Source organism: Octodon degus, unplaced genomic scaffold, assembly GCF_000260255.1.
Source record: "Octodon degus isolate 3935 unplaced genomic scaffold, OctDeg1.0 scaffold00098, whole genome shotgun sequence".
In the NCBI taxonomy this organism is placed as follows: Eukaryota; Metazoa; Chordata; class Mammalia; order Rodentia; family Octodontidae; genus Octodon; species Octodon degus.
In genome coordinates this window covers 8,657,096-8,674,489 of record NW_004524674.1, presented here as the reverse complement: position 1 = coordinate 8,674,489, position 17,394 = coordinate 8,657,096, and the positions used below count along the sequence as shown (strand labels likewise).

The window sequence follows — 17,394 nt, the reverse complement described above, 5'->3', positions numbered from 1 at the left end:
TCACTCCCTTCAAGCCAGGGACAGAGAACAGGCAGCTCACCCTGGCCGAGCTGACAGTGGTGGACGTGCCGTGGCTTCCGGTGGATGAGCCTGTGTCACTGTAGGAAACCACGGAGTAGGTGTCCCCCACTCCGGGGCCTGGGGGCTGCCTTGCCTTCATGGACTCGATCTCCCGCCTCAGCACCAGGTGGTCGAAGCGGTCCAGGTCTTGTGGGGAGATGGTGCCTCTCACTTCAGAGAGTAGCGAGAACTGGAGATGGAGACAAGCGGGACACTCAGTGGGGAATGCGTCCAACATGTGGGCCCAGCAACGCTAAAACTCCCAAATGGTATATAAGCCAACTAGCCCTGCACTCCTCAGCCTGCTAAGGCTCCTCAGTGCCCTCAGGAGAAAGAACAATTGCTTGCACGTGGACACTGGGCCCAGCATCACATGCCTCCTGCCTCAGCCCCCTTGTCCTTTCCCACAGGACTGTCAGTCCCTGAAGACACCATGATGTCTTATGCTTTGAAGCCCTTGGCTGTGCCTTCCACCCTATCTCCAGTTCTTGTTCATCTCCACATCGCGTTTCCCCTCACGTTTTCCCGGCCGCGCACCCTCCTGATGGATTAAATCACTCCTTCCTCAGACTTCCACTAGAGCTGGGTCTCAGAGCTAGGGACCAGCATGGTCACCCAGCCTTTTAAACATGACTGACTGACTGCTTGGGCATTCACCTGAGCACTGCTTTTTAAAAGCAATTCAGGTGATTCTAAATGTGCACCCAGCATGGGGGCCAATCACAGGCCTTTGTCTGTGTCTCCTGGCTTTGCTGTGCCTTTGGATTGGGGGTGGGGGCACCGTGGCTCCCAGCGGCTGCCCAGAGCTCAGGCTGGCTGCTCCTGGGAGGTGCTTGGTACAGGTCACCTTGGAGTGGGTGTTGAGTAGCTCAAACAGGGCGGTGGCGAGGGTCTCCACAGAGAAACTGCCACCACGGTATTGGTCCAGGTAGTAGGCCATGGTGGCGCGCTCCTGCCCACTCAGCACATGCCGGGCCTGCTCCTCCAGCAGCACCCGGGTCTGGTTCCCCAGGCTGCTCAGGGTCACCTGAGAGCCCGCTGGGCCCTTGTAAAATCCCGGCTGAAAGACAGGAAAACCGAGAATTGGGTGTGCCACACAGATCCCATGTTGGGGGGCAGGCCAAGCAAGGGGCAGCCAAGTGGAAGGACAGTCTCTGAAAGCCCCACGGGTCTGGGATGAGCCCACGCCCCTGCATTCAGCCTCATCTAGCTGCACGTTCAGAGTACACTTTGCTGGTTTTTTCTTCTTCTTTGGTGCTGATGGTTGAATTCAGGGTTTTCACACCGAACTACATTCCCAGCCCCTTTAAATTATTTGGTTTTGAGGCAGAATCTTGCTATGTGGCTCAGGCTGGACTCAAACTTTCAATCCTCCTGCCTCAGCCTCCCAGAGTGCCGAGACTATAGGCATGTGTTACTGCGCTGGGCTATAGTGTCCTTCTGGTTCCCTGTATCCTTCTGGAGGCCTGCACTATTGCCCAGGGTCCCAGTCACTCAGTGGGTCCTGGTATCTCTGGGGATAAACTGGGAATTTCATCAGTACTTGTGCTTCTAAACTGATTCAGATCTGCAGGCACCCCACTGCCCTCCACTGCCACCCCTCACCAAGCTGAGTCTAAGATGCCACTCAGGGGCTCTGGCCTGCTACTAAAATGCTCTTGTAAAAACGTCCATCTCTGCTCCTGCTGCCCCTGTTTAAAAGGCTTTTAATGGTGTCCACTATTTAGGTGAGAAGCCAGGCTGCTTCTGGCGACCCACACAGCCTGGAGATCTGGGCATCCTGCCTGCTGTCATGCTTCGTCCAGCTCTCCCCATACTTGCTTTTCTTCAGTTCCTGTAATGAGCCAAGCCTGCTCCCTGCCTCAGGGCCCTGGGTCACAGTTCTCCCCTGCCCTCCTGACCTTCCACCTTGGTGCTGGCTGTCTCCTCTCTCACTATCTGTCTCACAGTCCCCACAATCTGGCACCAGGCATCTTTTCTACCCAGGTACAGCATCTACTGCAGGTGTGCTTGGGCTTTAGGTGTTGCTTTCAAGGACTGTGACCTCCATGGGGGCAGGGACCTGGTTGATTCTGTTTGCTATCCTCAGCCCTGGAGAAGGCACCATGCCTGCCTGAACCTGGCAGGAATCCCAAGGGTCAGGGCTGCCCAGTTGAAACATGCTCAGCACACTGCTGGGGAGGAGAGGACACCCTGCAGATGAAGAGGCCCTTACCTTGTTTGCCCCCTCTGTGGTGAGATCCCCTGGAAACCTGTAGAGAGAGATAAATTCTTCAGGCATAGGTCTGAGCAGAGGGAGTGCCCAGGCCAGGAAGGCTCAGCAGGGGCCTCTGGGCAGACAGGTGGCTTCCAGTCTCCCCACTGACAAGGTGGACAGCAAGTCCAGTACCACACGAGGCACTTGCCAACCATACAGGACCAAGAGCTGCTCCCTGTTGTGTAGCTGGGGCAACAGCACTTAGGAGAACACTCACAGCAGAGAAGGAAGCCTCTACCATGTGACTTGGGGTCACCCACCCCGGGGAGGGGGGTGCAAGACCACTGAGGTCTGTAGGGATGACTTGCAGCGGACCCCATCCACCTCAGCCCATGTTGTCATGAAAAAATGTAGGCTCAAGCAGCCAACTTCCTGCTTCTTAAAGGAATAGCCAGAAATTCAGTTCTGTGCAGGAAATCTGTTGTCTTTTTAAATGTTGGCAACTAATTTGAACGAATTCATAACACTGTGTGATGACAAGAAGGAAGGACAAAGAAGACACTCCAGGGTGGGCTTGGGGTATGTGGCAAGGAGCTGCCTGTTACCAGGCTGAGGCCGGATGGAGCCTAGAGGTGACACAGCACATGACCAGCAGCTCCACAGTCCTGGCAACTGTGGTTCCAGGTTTCATGACGTCTGAGACCCCAGGACTTGGCGCTGGCAGGGCTGGGCAGGGGCAGTTTTGGCCACACTTCAGATGAAGCCACTAAGCCCACGAAAATGAGCTGTGACTGCAGCAAATATAGGACTGGGGTCTGGCTGCACATCACCACTTTCTGTCTGGAGTGAGGCCACACAGGGAGGGACAGGCCCAGCATCAGCGATGCACACCCGTGGACAGTGGGGGCCTGTGTTGGTGGGATGCAGCCGCCTGGCTCTCAGACCCCCTGCCCCCAGGCCCCTCAGCTGCATGCACAGAGCCAGACCCTGGCGAGCCCGCAGCGCTGTCCCCAATCCGGGAGCTGGCGATCCACTTGGTCTCATCCACGGTGGAGCGCGCGTGTGGCAGCCTCCCCACGTCCTTCACCGTCAGGATGAGGTGCGGAGATGACTTGAGCAGCTTGACCGCCTCGTCGTGCAGGATACTGAGAAAGCTCCGCCCGTTCACCTCCAGAATCTGGTCCCCGACCTGCTGAGAGCCAGGCACGGCAGTTACCTGACTCAGGCGGGGCTGCTCAGCCCTGACCCAGTCCTCCTTCAGCAGGCCTGCCTGATGGAGGCTCAGCGAGGTTCTGGGATGCCCGGGGACCACAGAGCAAGGCACCGCCAAAGCCTGCTGCTAACTCACCCCAAGCCCACGCAGCACATTCCTGGAAGTCCCTGTATCTAGAAACAACTCAGAGACCAGAGTGAGGGGGAATTTAGGAGTGAGCTGAGGGGCAAGTATTATGGTTTGTGCCTAGGGGTCCCCGCAAAGCCTCACGCAGTCATGGGGTAGCTTCTAGAGTTTGTGATTGATCCATGGTCCAAGACTGGGATTATGGGTATGAGTGCTACACCCACCCTAGGGTGGAGAGCCTGAATGCCTTATAAGGAAGGGAGAGAGGCTTGCTAGAAGCTGCAGCCACTGCCCCTCCCTTTGTTCTTTGCTGTTTTCCACCGCCATGAACTGCTGCCTTCTGCCACGTGCCACCCTGCCTTGGAGCCAGCTAAGTAGGGACTGAAACCCCCACAAGCTGTGAGCTAAATAAACCTTTTCTTCCTTGATTTTGGGGTGTCAGGTATTTTGTCCCAGCAACGAGAGAAAAATAACCGAGACAGCAGGTGTGTGGGCAGACCCCATTATATTCCTCATATAGGTTGACGTGACTGAGGGTCGTTACCTCAGGCAGGCTTTCTCTTTTAAAAAAAGTATCAGCACGTGTTTGCAGTACAGAATAGTAACACTCATCCTGGGGAAATCATACATCCACAGCACAGACCTCACTCATTTTCAGTCCCCTGCCGCTGCTGTTCCTATCCTCTCCCTAATCCCCTCTCCACATTCCCACAATTTACCTTCTAGTCTCCTACCATCTCTTGTTCATTTATTTATAGTTCAGGTTTCTCATCTCAGAGAACAGATGTGATATTTAACTTGCTGAGTCCGGCTTAGTCCGCTCAGCGTGATGGTCCCAAGCTCCACCCATTTTGCTGCAACCGACAAGATTTCACTTTCCTTTATGGCTGGGCTCTTATATCACCTTCAAATGGCAAACAGTGCTTTCATTTACTGATGACAGAAAGCGCGCGGCTGTGAGCCTCCCACGGAAGTAATATGTATTTGGACTCTTACAACAAGCTGGCAGCTTTATTTTGTAATTAAAAAATACAAACATGCAACACGCTTTTAATGCAAGGACTAAAAAAGCTAGTTTTCTGATCAAAATAAATCCATGACAAACTAGAGCAACAGGAGAGCAGAGGGACCTGCAGAATGATGACACTGAGACGGTGTCCTATCCCGGCAGGAAAACCGAGGCTGTGGGTGGGAAGGGGCTGCCCAGGCTCCCAGGCTCCCAGCCTCCAGTGTGAAGGGCAGCGGGCGGTGCCGGGCCTGTTTTTCTTGGCTGCTTTGCTTCTCCCCTGGGCTGCTGACACCACATGACCAATGCCCATGGGTTTGTACAAAACAGCAGTGGGAGGGAAGATGGGACCCGAGGTGAGATGCCAAGTCCCCGGCTCTGAGCACCTGTGTCAGCCTGGAGTTTCCAGGACAGAAAATGGCTATGTGAAAGGCAGACCTAGCCCTTCCCTTTCCCCTGGCCCTGGTGGGCTCGGGCTGGCTTGCTGCCTCTTTGCCTCCACCGCCCCAGCAGCGGGCCCATGGACACTGCCGCTGGCCGTCCTCCGGCACTGCCACACTCCAGCATGCCAGGTGCTCTGCCAGATGCTATGCTGACCTGCTCGGGCTCCACGCTGCTCACGAGCCACTAACGGGCTCAGCTGGGTGCCATAAATGGATTTTTCCATCAGCATCTCCACAGCGTCCCCAGGGCCCCTACACTGTAGGAAAACAGTAGAAAAACACCCAGGGGATGAAAAGGACACTCATTCTCCCCGCTTCCTACTTCAGAACCACCTTGGCACCAGTGCAGCAGGGCCAATCAGATGGTACCAGCCTAGTGTGTCCCTTTACATGCTTCTCCTAACAGCAGGTCCAAGCATTTAGAGAGGCGGCATTATCGCTTTCTGTTCCACTCATGAGAACACAAGGGCTCCCAGACAATATGTAAATACAGGCTGAAGATCCCTTATCCAAAATGCGTGGCCCCAGAAGCGCTTCAGATGTCGGAGCTTTTCAGACTCTGCAATCCTTGCATATGCTGCACATTAGCATCCCGAAGTAGAAAATCTGAAATCTGGAATGTGCTGTAATCTGAAACTCTTTGAGCATCGCATCTGTATTCACAAGCCAGATGTGGTGGTGCACACCTGTCATGCCAGCTCTCTGGGAGGCTGAGACAGGAACGTTGCAAGTTCAAGTCCAGCGTAGAAAACTTTGTGATACCATAACTCAAAATAAAAATAATAAAGGGGCGGTGGAGTGGGAGTAAGCTGAAGATGGAGCTTAGTGGAAAGGCCCTAGGCTCAGTCCTAAGTACTCAGGGCATTTTTGATTTCCAGATTAGAGATGTTTAACCTGTAGTTTTGGGTCCCAGAGCCAGTGAATGAAAATGTGCTCCCAGATTCAAACCCAGGGCCAACTGGCCCCCATAGCCATCTGCTTTCTGCTACTAGGCTGCCACCAGGAGCTCTGTTTGGGGACCACACCGTATCACTTCCATCCGGCTTATCCCAGGGCCACCATTCTGCCGTCCTTCCCAGCCCTGCCACAGTAGCTGGGCCTGAAGTGCTGCCCCACTGCCAGCTCTGTCTTTAGTTCTCAGAGCAGCTCCTTCATCCAGTCCATCCAGTCTTCCAGGGACCCCACCTTTTTGGCTCCCTCCTGGGCCCCTACAGCTGCTCCTAGGTGCCTGAGCCACCCTCTCACTGGCCATAAGCATTGTACACAACGAATTTCATCAACACTGCTTCTGTGATACCCTCTCTGCATATAAACTTACCATGACCTCCTGAGCTCAATCCAGGAAACAGCAAAGCACGTGGTTAAGGGTTTCGAGCATTAGCAGATCTGAGCTCCATTCCTGACTCTGCTACTTCTGTGCCATGGGACCCCACAAATCCCCCAGTAGATTTTGTGCCTCGCTCTTCTCGGGTATAAAAGGAGTTCCCAGACCAAGATTATCCTCCAGGTTTCCAGTTGTCAGCCTATCTCCCACCACACACTGCACCCCCACCACTGGCAACACCTACAGTTCCTTCAACCTTCCTATATTCCTGAGCAACCTGACCGAGAGAGGCCCAGAGAGCCCCTGTGAACTTTAGCCAGCTCCTTGTAAAGGGCTATAGGCACAGGATGAGGATGCGGCTAAAGGGTAGAGCACTTGCTAGTGTGTGAGGACCCTGGGCTCACATAGAAAGAAAGGGGGTGGGGGGAAGGAAGGAAGGAAGGAAGGAAGGAAGGAAGGAAGGAAGGTAGGAAGGAAGGAAGGAAGGAAAACATGAGATTTTTGTCAGGGTCCGCCTTGCCTGGTCCTTGCATCTCTCTCTCTGTGCAGCCCTCTCTGAATCTCAGAAGCAGAGTTGCAGGGAACAAGCTTCCCCAGGCCTCAGGGGCTTCCCTGGAGTAGAGGAGAAACTCATTTCCAGCCAGGCCCAGGGCGCAGCAGCTCTGCCCGGTGCTCCGCCCGCCTGCACAGGTCTCAGGCCAGCCCCTGCCGCACAGCTGGGAGCTCAGGCTACTGCCCTCTTCCCAAGTGCTTTGTTTCCTTAAGCAGCCCCTATGATAGCTGTGGCTTGTGTTGAGCTAAGGGAATCAATTTTAATCTTCCCTTTAACACATTTTATTTGTTCCCAGCAGTTTAATTAAAGCAGCTCATGTCTGAGAGAGCACCTGCAGGGGGGCATGCTTCTGCGGGCCTGCCTCTTTCTATGGCCAGGCCCCTGGGGAGGGGACAAGAGGGGACAAGCCAATGCCACAGGCATCCATGTGGCTGTGGGGAGGTTGCCAGGCCAGATACAGGATGCTCAGTGACACCTGAATCATAGATAGACAGCAAATGTTTTAAAAATATGTGTATGTGCCACATACTGCAGGGGGCACACACGTGTGCAAGAGCACTCGCTGCTTATCAACACTCACATTTCCACAGGCATCCTGCACACATGTGACCTGACTCAGGCAGGTCTGGGGTTGGGGTGGCAGCCACCTCCACGGCCAGTGCTGCTGGGGGTTTTGATATAGTGCCCTGGTTTCCAAGCCTCAGTGTTCCTGGTGCTGTCCTGGCACCTGCCACGTATGCCATCTGCGTCTGTGCGACCAGCACAGCGTCCCCTTGCCTAGGACGAGGCACCGCTGTGTGGGAAAACTCAAGCCTGCTGCACATTGTGTCCTCCTAGCCCTGCTAAGTTCGCAGGAGTGATCCTGTGTTATCCCACAGGGCGGCCATGAAATGGAGTAACACATGGGAAATCCACTTCCTGGGGGCCGTGAGTCCATCTTCCTGTCTTGTTCTAGGCCCTTCCTGCCTCTTCCTCTTCCAGAGTTCTAGGCCAGCAGCTTCCGGTTCCCTGAAGCCTTTCCCAGCACCCGGGCTGGCCTGAATACCTCTGAGGTTTGTGTGCAGCTCTGCCCCCCACGTCCTCTGCTCACTGGGAGCTTCCTGTGGCCCAGGCCCCTGGCAGCGGGGTGTCTAACTGCTACAGATTAGATCTACAGGGATCCCCAAATCTGCATGGTCGTGTGTGCTCTAAAACTCCTCAGGGGATTCGGCCACTGCTGAGTTCGGGGGTAAAGGTGCTGTGAGGAGGCCAGGACTGGCTGGAGGCGTGGTCAGGGGGACAGGACCTGGAAGGCGTGCTCCTGTGTCGAGTTCTTCCCTTCTTGCTCTGCTTCCTGCTGCCTGCTTTACCCCCTTGCAGTTTCTGCCCTGGCACCATCGGACCATGGGCTCAAAGCCTGAGACACAATAAACCTCTCCTAATTTAAGTTGTGAGTGTTGGTTATTTCATCCCAGTGACGAGAAAGTGAGGGATGTGCCACCTGGTGCTGTGATTGCCCGTTCATGGGCTGCTTTCAAGCCAAGCCACCGCACGTCTGCTGCTCACAGTGGTCTTGTGTGGCCAGTCGGGTGTGGGGTGCAGCCCTAGTTTGGAACCCAGCCAACTGTGACATGGTGAGAGGCTGCCCCCAGCACCCAGGACACCCTCAATCTCAGTGTTCTCATCTGGAAGAGGGGTGTGACAGGGCCGTGGGTTCCCAGGTGCTGCGAGGATTGCCATTCACAGAGCCAGAGAAGCGAGAGGCTCTCCCCACTCTTCACTGGCCTCCCTCCCAAGCAGGGGAGGGAGGTTCCGGGGTGTCAGGTGCTTGCTCAAGGTCACACAGGAAGTGAACAAATGACCTAGGTCAGGAGCCCACACTTCTTACTCTTCCTACTGCTCCTTGCTACCTTCTTCCCATACAGGATAGGCCGCTGGCATCTAATGGATGACAAAGGGCCTTCGCAACCCCGGCCCTTGCTTCCCCGCGCTGCCTCTCGCCTTGGGATCGCGCCCTGTGGGCGTGGAAGAGGCATGTGGACAGCCTTCATCTTGCTACCTCTGGAAGAAAAACCAGGAGCTCTGCTGATTCACTGAAAAGTGACTTTGCTTATTTCCCATGCAGAATCAAAGGTTCTTTGCATAAACAAGGTGACAAATAAAGACACAAGGGTGCTGAGTCTGTTGGGGCCTTCCCGGGGTCTCCTACAGATGGGGAGATGGAGGCCCTGAAAAGACAGTGTGGAGGTTAGGCCTATAATAATTGTCAACTTGACTGGCTCAGAAGATGCCTGGGCGTTTAGTAATCATGCTTCTGAGCAGGCCGTGATCTTGGGGTCTATATGCAGTGCCTTGGTCCCGGGCACCTTCCTCTTTGGTGTCTTCCCCTCTCTGCCCTGAACTAAGGATCTTCCTGCTATCACGTCTGTCCACCATGATGGCCCTGCCCTGGCACCATGGACTGAATCCCCTAAAGCCAGGAGCCCCATTAAACACCTCCTCCTTTAATTGGCAGGTGTCGTTTACTGTGTGGAAATGAGGCGAAGCTGACCAGCAGAGCTGAGGACACGTATGGGCAACGCCAAGGCCCAGGCCCTGGGGCCAAGCCAGACAGCGCTCACCCCCACACCAGGACCTACTGTGACAGAACTGGCACACGGACAGACAGGTGTGAGGGGTGATCGAGTGTCTAATATCGCTCAGCTCGCTTGTGGGTGCTGACAGGGAGGACAAGGGAGGATAAACGAATAAAGGCAGCTTGATTTTATTTGTCACCGTGTACGTCCCATTTATCACTGGCAGTGGAGGAGTGGAGCCAGACCACAGGAATGCCCTGTGTTCTGACGGATACCTTCATCACCAGTGACAGGCTCGTGCTGTGGACACTCTGAGAGAGGGAGGGAAGGACGGGCACTGATTCCCCTGAACCCGGCCCACCATGGGGGGCAGGAGTTTGACTCATTAGTTGTAAGGCAGGCCCAGAGGCACTGAAGAGGCAGCCTTCAGAGCAGGGCAAAGGCTCAGTCAGTGTCTGAGAGACCCAAGGGAGATGTTTTCATGCTTTGAAGGCCTCTTCCCTCCCCAAACCAGGAACGAAACTGCCAACCGCGCATTCTGCATTCAGTGTCTGGGGCTAATTCCAGACTTTGCCACTTGCCTGCGGTGGGACCTTGGGTAATTGAACGTCTCTGGGCCTCAGTTACCTCCTCGGGAAAATGGGGATAACACCTAATACCTACCTCACAGTGAGTTAACAGACTCACCACTCCGTCCCCAGCACCTAAAACAGTATACAGTAGGTGCTCAATAAACAGTAGCTGAATTTATGAAAAGCTATGCTTCCCAGAGATGGCCCCCAAGCCCTCATCAACCACATCATGCCGTACCACCTCTTGGAGGGCTGGCTGTCTACCCACTATGGTGTAGGTCTGGAATTTCCCCCAGCCCAGATCCTCAAGAGCATGGAAGGGGACTAGAGCAGGGAGGAGCTGCCCCTCATCAGTGGACTGGTCCATTGGTGAGCTCATGGCTCACGTGTGGTCAGGAGGTAGTATGGCAGCTGGGCAGCCTGTTTGTCTGTCCCCACCCACTGCCTGCAAGGCCAACTTCTCCGAGTGTTTCCAGCCATACTCCCCTTCTTCCTCTGCCTCTAGCTTCAGCTGCCCACACACATCAGCCACACCCAGAGGGCCATACTCTCATGCCCATTGTACGGAGGAGGGGGCTGAGGCTGGGAATGGAGGTGATCAGAACTGGCCTGGGCCTTCATTCTACTGGCCTGCAAGGTCTCTGCTTGAGCCAATGCCACCACTACTTTTAGAAGACTCAGCCTGCCTTTCTTCCACCTCTTATCTGCTCAGCCTTGGCTTTAAGCCACGTGTACGACAGGTCCCCTGTTCACACAGGCCAGGGGAACTGAAAGGAGACCAGCAAGAAGCCCCCATGGTGGAAGGACACAGCTGCCTGTGCCCTGGAGCGCGGCAGGGCAGAGCTCCGCCAGTCCGACGCCTGTGCGACCACAGGGCTGGAATCTTTCCTTAGGGATCTGCAGCCAGTGCAGTCCACACTGGGAAAGGTTTCAGGGGGTCCAGGGCTGTCTGCATCCCCTCCCCAGATGACTGATATTGATTCTTCAGCTTTGGGTGAGGACCCCGCTGACTGCTGCATGGACCCAATGAGAATTCCAATTCTATTACAGAGTTTTATTGCAATTATGAATCTTTAATAGTTTTCCATGTCAGGTATAAAACTTTAATGGGCTTTTTTCCCCTCGTTCAGTACAAGTGAACAATGAAGTTTTAATGAGACAACATTAGTTTTTCCCAACAGTTCAGAAGTCAGTAAACCTTGCCCATGTTTACAAAAATAAAGATGGAGAGATCAAGGTCAATGCAGAGGAAGTTCTTGGGGAAACTCGGGGTAATGGGGGGAGCTGTTGGCTGGGCCTGCGATAGCTCAGAGCTCTCAGGAGGCCAAACCGCCAAGCCCCAGCACACTGCACACTGCCCCTGTCGGGTCTCCTCTGACCTAGGAAGGTCTGACGTCAGAACTGTTCGCTGGCCCTCAGTGAGGACTGTCCTAACCTCCTCAGGTGGCCAGTGGAGAAAGAGGCCAGGCAGGGGGAAGGACTGGGGCTGTACTCTGAGTGAAACTCACACCTTTGCCCTAGAGGTCTTCCCACAGGAAAGTCTGGCTTTCAGAGTAAACACAGAGAAATTACAGGGGCCAAACCAGAAGAATAACACTGACCCGAGCTACCTCGCGCAGTTAGCTTAAATGTACTCAACACCACAGAACAGCAGTGGTGTTCAGCATACAGTCACCTGTCCAATGACACCCAGAATACTCGTAGCAGAGCAGGGTGAACACCATTGCCTGCAGTTCTGCACCCTGGGCCTGTGTCTGCCCATCAAGAGTTCAGCTCTGATAGTTGGAAGGCCCTTCAACCCACAGGGCCCTGAACAGCTTTCTGTAATACAGAAAACAGTCCTGTCTGCATTGTCCGTAAGAGCAGCCATTGCTATTTACAGTTAAATGAATTGAAATGAAATCAGATTTAAACATCTTTCCCCCAGCCACACCACTTCCATTTTGATGGCCATGATGGCTACTGAGGAAAGCATGTAGCTTGAAACACAGCCTGCGCTGCAACCCTTCTCCTGTCACTTCCTCTCTTCTTTAGGACATCCCCAGCTCAGTGCCGAAGCCTCAGCCTCCAAGTCCACTGGCTCCATCATTGAGGCCACCATCCCATAACTCTGCTCGGGTCCCAGTCACCACTGCCTCACAACCAGGATCTCAGAGGTGGTCCTCTGCTCCCACCCTTCCCAGCCCCTCCAGTCCCTTCTATATGTGGCGGAGGCATCAATTTAAACTGCACAGTTGAGCTTTTCTTTTTTGGTTGGTATTGAGGAATGAACCTAGGACTTTCACACTGAGCTGTCTCACCAGCCCTTTTTATTTATTTATTTTTTTGAGACAAGATCTTGCTAAATTGCCCACGCTAGGTTTTTACTTAGGATGCTTCTGCCTCAGCCTCCCCAGTACTCTAACCAGATTATGAATGTGCACAGCATGCCCACCAGTGAGCTACACATCTGTCACACCTCTGGCATGAGAGGAGCCTGAGCTCACTGACCCACCTCACAGCTGCCTCACACAGTTCTTTCCCAGCTAACCTGAGCTGCCACTGCTCTGTTCATTGAACACATGGGGCCTTTCCCATCTCAAGACCTTTGCAGATACCGTTCTTTGGCCCCAAACATTTGCCCTCCATTTTTCACCTGGAAAGCACCTGTTCAGCCTTCTGGGCTTGTCTTGAATGGCATCTCCTCCAAGGCAGGTACCACCAACCTGCCTCTGGGTGCCCTGACACTCTGAGAACACGCTGGGTGCTAAACACAGAACCCAAAGCCACTGTGCTGCACTCCCTAGAGTGGCATATGGGAAATGCTCAACAAATGCCCATCAGAACCTGATGACAAATATATTCATGATTGCAGGAACAGATAAGCAAGTCTCCTGGCCAAGGGTTCCCGCAGACCAGCAGGAAACATTCGCTGTTTATGTAAAGGTCACATCTGACAAGGCCAGGGCACATAGGGAGGCTGGGTCCTTGCTGCCTGGCTCTGCAGCATGCAGCAGGGAAAGAACACCCAACCTCTCCAAGCTAATGGCAGGCAAAGAGGTAAAGATACAAATCAAGTTTTGCTTGTGCAGGAGAAGCACTCTGGGAAATGTTTACCCAGCCCTCGAGCTGGAAGACAACCAGAGCGAGGGGTGGGAGGGCTGCCCCAGGCCCCAGCCCCCAGTCGGGTGCCACTAAGCTGGCCCAGAACCCAGCCTGCTCACTTCCTTCTGGATGCTTTGGATGCCTGCAAAAATCAGCAAGTTCTCCAGTTTAGTCCAGTTCAGTCACCAGGCAGATGATAGGACAGGATGGGAAATCCACTTGTGAGAGCGACAGAAGAGACAAAATACTCAGGGAAAAAGAAGAAGCAGACTACACCTCTGAGAAGAAAACTTTAAACCCTCCTGAAACACTCACGACGAACTCAGCAGACAGAAAAACCTTTGCCCCACGCTTATCAAGGCTTAGCACTATACAGATATTCGTGCCCCTAAATCTTTTATAAATTATCTCCCAATGCCCCCCAAATACCAAGAAGCTTTGGTCAGATAAGTCCATAGAAAAGTTCATAGGAAAAAAATAAAAACATCCACAGAGGGAGGAATATTAGGTACACGCCTCGAAGGACCAGCAGGGGAAGAGTAGGCTTGTGACTGTTAGTTACAACAATCTATATTTCGAAATAACTAGAAAAGAAGAGCATGACAGTGCCTGGCACACAAATGATTCCTGTCTGAGCACATGGAAGTGCTTATTACCCCGACTTGGGTGCAAATGAAGATGTAAAAAGCCTACGTCTCAGTAAAGAATGATGGAAGGAAAAATGCATACAGCTAAGGAAAGCAGCTAGCCCGGAAAAGCTGGATGCCACGTGGTCTCAGTGACACGACATTCTGGAGTGGGCAGAAGGAGGGTGAGGGCATTAAAGACGAGTGGTTGCCTGGGGCTTCCTGAGGATAATAAATAGAACACAGGGGATTTGTAAGGAAGTGAATCCACACTGTGTGCTACTGTGATGTTGGAAATGTGGCATAATGCATTTATGACAGCTCATAGAACTGTGACCCTAATGTAAGCCATGGGCTTTAGTTAATATTATTAATACCGGCTCATTAATTGTAACAAATGGACCTCTTACACAGATGTACAAGATGTTAGTAATAGGAGAAAGTATAGAAAGGGTGGGTAGGTGGGAGCTCAGCTGCCGTCTGCTCCACTTTTCTATAAACCTCGAACAGTGCCAAAAAATAAAGCTGATAATCAGAAAAAAAAAGATTTTATTATTTAGAAGTAACTTTAAGATAGTAAAGTGAATGTTGTTATTATCAGAAGATAAAAATAATATGCACAATTAGTCTTATTATTAAAAGTAAAATTTTAACCCAAAGAAATAAAAATGTGCGATGGCTCTCAAAATCCTGACCCAGAAGAACTATGAGAAGAATAGTAAGCCTGACTCAGATGTAGATTGGAACCTGGCCCAGGGACACCCAGCATGTAGTGCTGACAAAGGTGGCACCGTGGGAAAGATGGACTTCTTCACAGGCAGTACCAGGTTGTCATTTAGAAAGAATAGAGTATCTCATATCCTCCACAGGAATCAAAGCAAAACAGATCAGCAGCCTAAAAGGAAAAAAAAATGTATCTGAGCCTGAAGTACTATGGGGGAAAATGAACGAACTCCCCTACATCCTGTGCACAAGGAAACGTTTCTCGCTAGAACTCATACCCAATAAAACTAAGGATTGGTAACTAAGCTTTATACAAATAAAATTTGTATTGGAAAGGGTTCCAAAGCCAAAGCCAAAAGAAAATGAGAACTGGCACATTATGGGCTAATTTGTGCCACCCACTTCCACCCTAATCCTCGGTCAGGGCCTGTGGAGGTGATAAGGGTTAATGAGGCCATAACGGTGGGCCTAGCCCAACAGGGCTGCTGCCTCCTAAGGAGATAAAGATACACCACAGCTCTCGCTTAGCTTTGCAAGGACACGGTGAGAGCTGAGCCATGAAGACAGCCCTGCCACCAGGAAGAAATTGGCCAGCACATGGAGAAAATAGATCTGCACTGTGTAAGCCACCCTGTCCGTGGCCCCCGTGGTCTGTCGGCCAGCCCGGGTCAACACATAGACACAGGAGAGAACGTTGGTCATATAAGCCAAGGATAACAGGCTAATTAGCCTTCGTATGTCAAGAATTCTTAACTTTTAGGGGAAAAAAAAAACAACCAAAACTCTAATAGCAAAATGATTGTGAAAAGACATGAATAAAGCACAAAAAAGGACCCAAAATAAAATGGCCTTTAAATCTATGAAAAGATGTTCAGTTTCATTTGTAAAAAGAGAACTGTAAGATGAGGCTACATCAAGATGCCACTTCTCACCTATCAGAATTGAAAAATTAAAAGCTTGTCAGCACTTGTCAGCTGTAAGAACCAGGCACACATACACGCTGGTGGGAATTCAGGCTGGGACAACACTCATGGCATCCTATTTTCTAGAACTTTACCACCACAAAGGCATGCCTCCCCAAGCAAGAACATACACCCGCTGTAGCACTGTTTGTAAGTGCAAAATATTGAAAATAACCTAAATGTCCACACAGAGGAAAAAGGTAAACCACAGCACAGCCACCCTGTGGCACACCATGCAGCCATGAAAAGGAATGACAGAGATCTCTGTGTACAATGGTGTGGTTTCCAAGCCATGGTTAAGCTGAAAAAAATTAAGCCACACTAGGATCTATAACATGGTTTTCTTTTATATAGGAACAAAAGAAAAGCATATGCAAGCCTGCTTATTTTTGCAAAAAGAAACTGGTGGAATAAACTAGAAGTGCATTTATTTGGTTCCTTGGAAGGAGTGGGTAGGAAGGGGTTAGGTGGGGTGAGAGGAGAAGTGGCGCTCTTGGGTGTGGCCTTTCTGTACACTCTGGGTATTTTAGTTATTCACAAAAGTAAAATTCAATCAATAAAGATGGCTGATGGAGGGAGAGGGCTCCGCTGATGACCAGCAGCACAGTAGCAGATGAATTTACGTCGGATGAATAATGTAACCATGCTGGTGGGGGAGACAGCTGACCCAACTATCGGAGGACTGTGATCACAACGCCAGCAGGCTGACACCGCAGGAACCACTAACAACTCAGAAGCTCCGCTTGGGAAGCTCGCTTCTCAGTGCGCTACGCACGAGACATTCTTAAATTCCTTTGGAGTCTAGAAGACCTGGGAAAATGAGTGAGTATGCGATGGCAGCATCGGGGCTTCTCGCTTCGAGGAAACGTGTTAGACCCAAAGAAGAGGCGCCAGGATGGATGAGCGCGTGGTTTTAGGTAAAGAGATGGAAATATATGTATTTGTATGTTATAGGGACGTGTGTGTGTGTGCGCGTGTGTGCGTGTATGTGTGCGTGTGTGTTCTGGGCACACATACATACACAGGCATACATGCTTCCTACTTTTGTACACTTCTAGGTCTACCCACTACTGGGTCTCCAAGTAAGGACAGCTTGGTACCAAGGAGCCCATCTTGCCCACTGATCTTATTTCCGACATACCCTTCCCCACTGGGAGAAAGCAGGGACTCCTGGAGAAGGGCTGACTGTAAGGCTGAGACAGGGAAAACACACAAGCTCAGCCTGAAACATCTCTTTTCCCTGTTTTTGTTTTTATTGTACTTATTAAGATGTATCAGTTTTACAAATGAGTGACCTTCACTATAGCATTTAGCTAGGAGCATGTATTGTGACTTGAACCATCTTCCTCAGCCAGAAAGTAAAGAACAACCCAAAGAAGATGCTTGGAAGAGATGACCATGTCCATACCTGGGACACTTTGCACATCAAAATAAATAGTGACAAGGACGAATTATAAACTAACAGAGCAAGAACGCATAAGTCTGTCCCAACACTCTGAATACATAAGAGGACAAAGTTTTTCTTTACAGTAAGATGCCAATTGGCTTTTTTTTTTTTTTAATGTATTTAGTACAAGGTGTTCAGGGTCTCACTACATAAATTGGACTCGTAGTGATCCTCCTGTTTTCAGCCTCCCAAGCGCTGGGATTACAGGCCTGCGCCACCACGCCCAGTCTCAATCACCATCTCAGTGTGCCCTGGTGGCAGGGCCAGCATGGCATGCAGGGGCTCGAACCCTGGCTGCTGTGCTCTGCCTAAGCAGGTGCTTTAGTCTGCTGAGCTATCTGGCCGGCTCCTCTAACTGGCTTTTAAAATTTTTTTTGAAACAACCGAGGCAGTTTGATGAGGAACGTGATATTTACCATCTTAAGATATTATCTTGACTGACCTTATCAGATACAAAAGTTACATTTCTTGTTATATAGGTCTTGCTTTATCTTGGTCTTAAC

At 51.6% G+C, this 17,394-nt stretch overlaps 1 protein-coding gene across 6 annotated transcripts in view; it reads right to left on the bottom strand.

Annotated features, from left to right (window-relative positions):
• Positions 1-17,394, bottom strand: part of Whrn (whirlin) — a 90,588-nt gene that overhangs the window by 15,434 nt on the left and 57,760 nt on the right. For all 6 annotated transcript variants that reach the window (XM_023723356.1, XM_004638470.2, XM_023723357.1 and 3 more), the window contains exons 4-7: positions 3,244-3,446; positions 2,276-2,312; positions 908-1,120; positions 41-250 (exon numbers count right to left, since the gene is read on the bottom strand). In XM_023723356.1, coding sequence (XP_023579124.1) covers positions 41-250; positions 908-1,120; positions 2,276-2,312; positions 3,244-3,446 — 663 coding nt within the window. The remainder of the gene's footprint in view (positions 1-40; positions 251-907; positions 1,121-2,275; positions 2,313-3,243; positions 3,447-17,394) is intronic.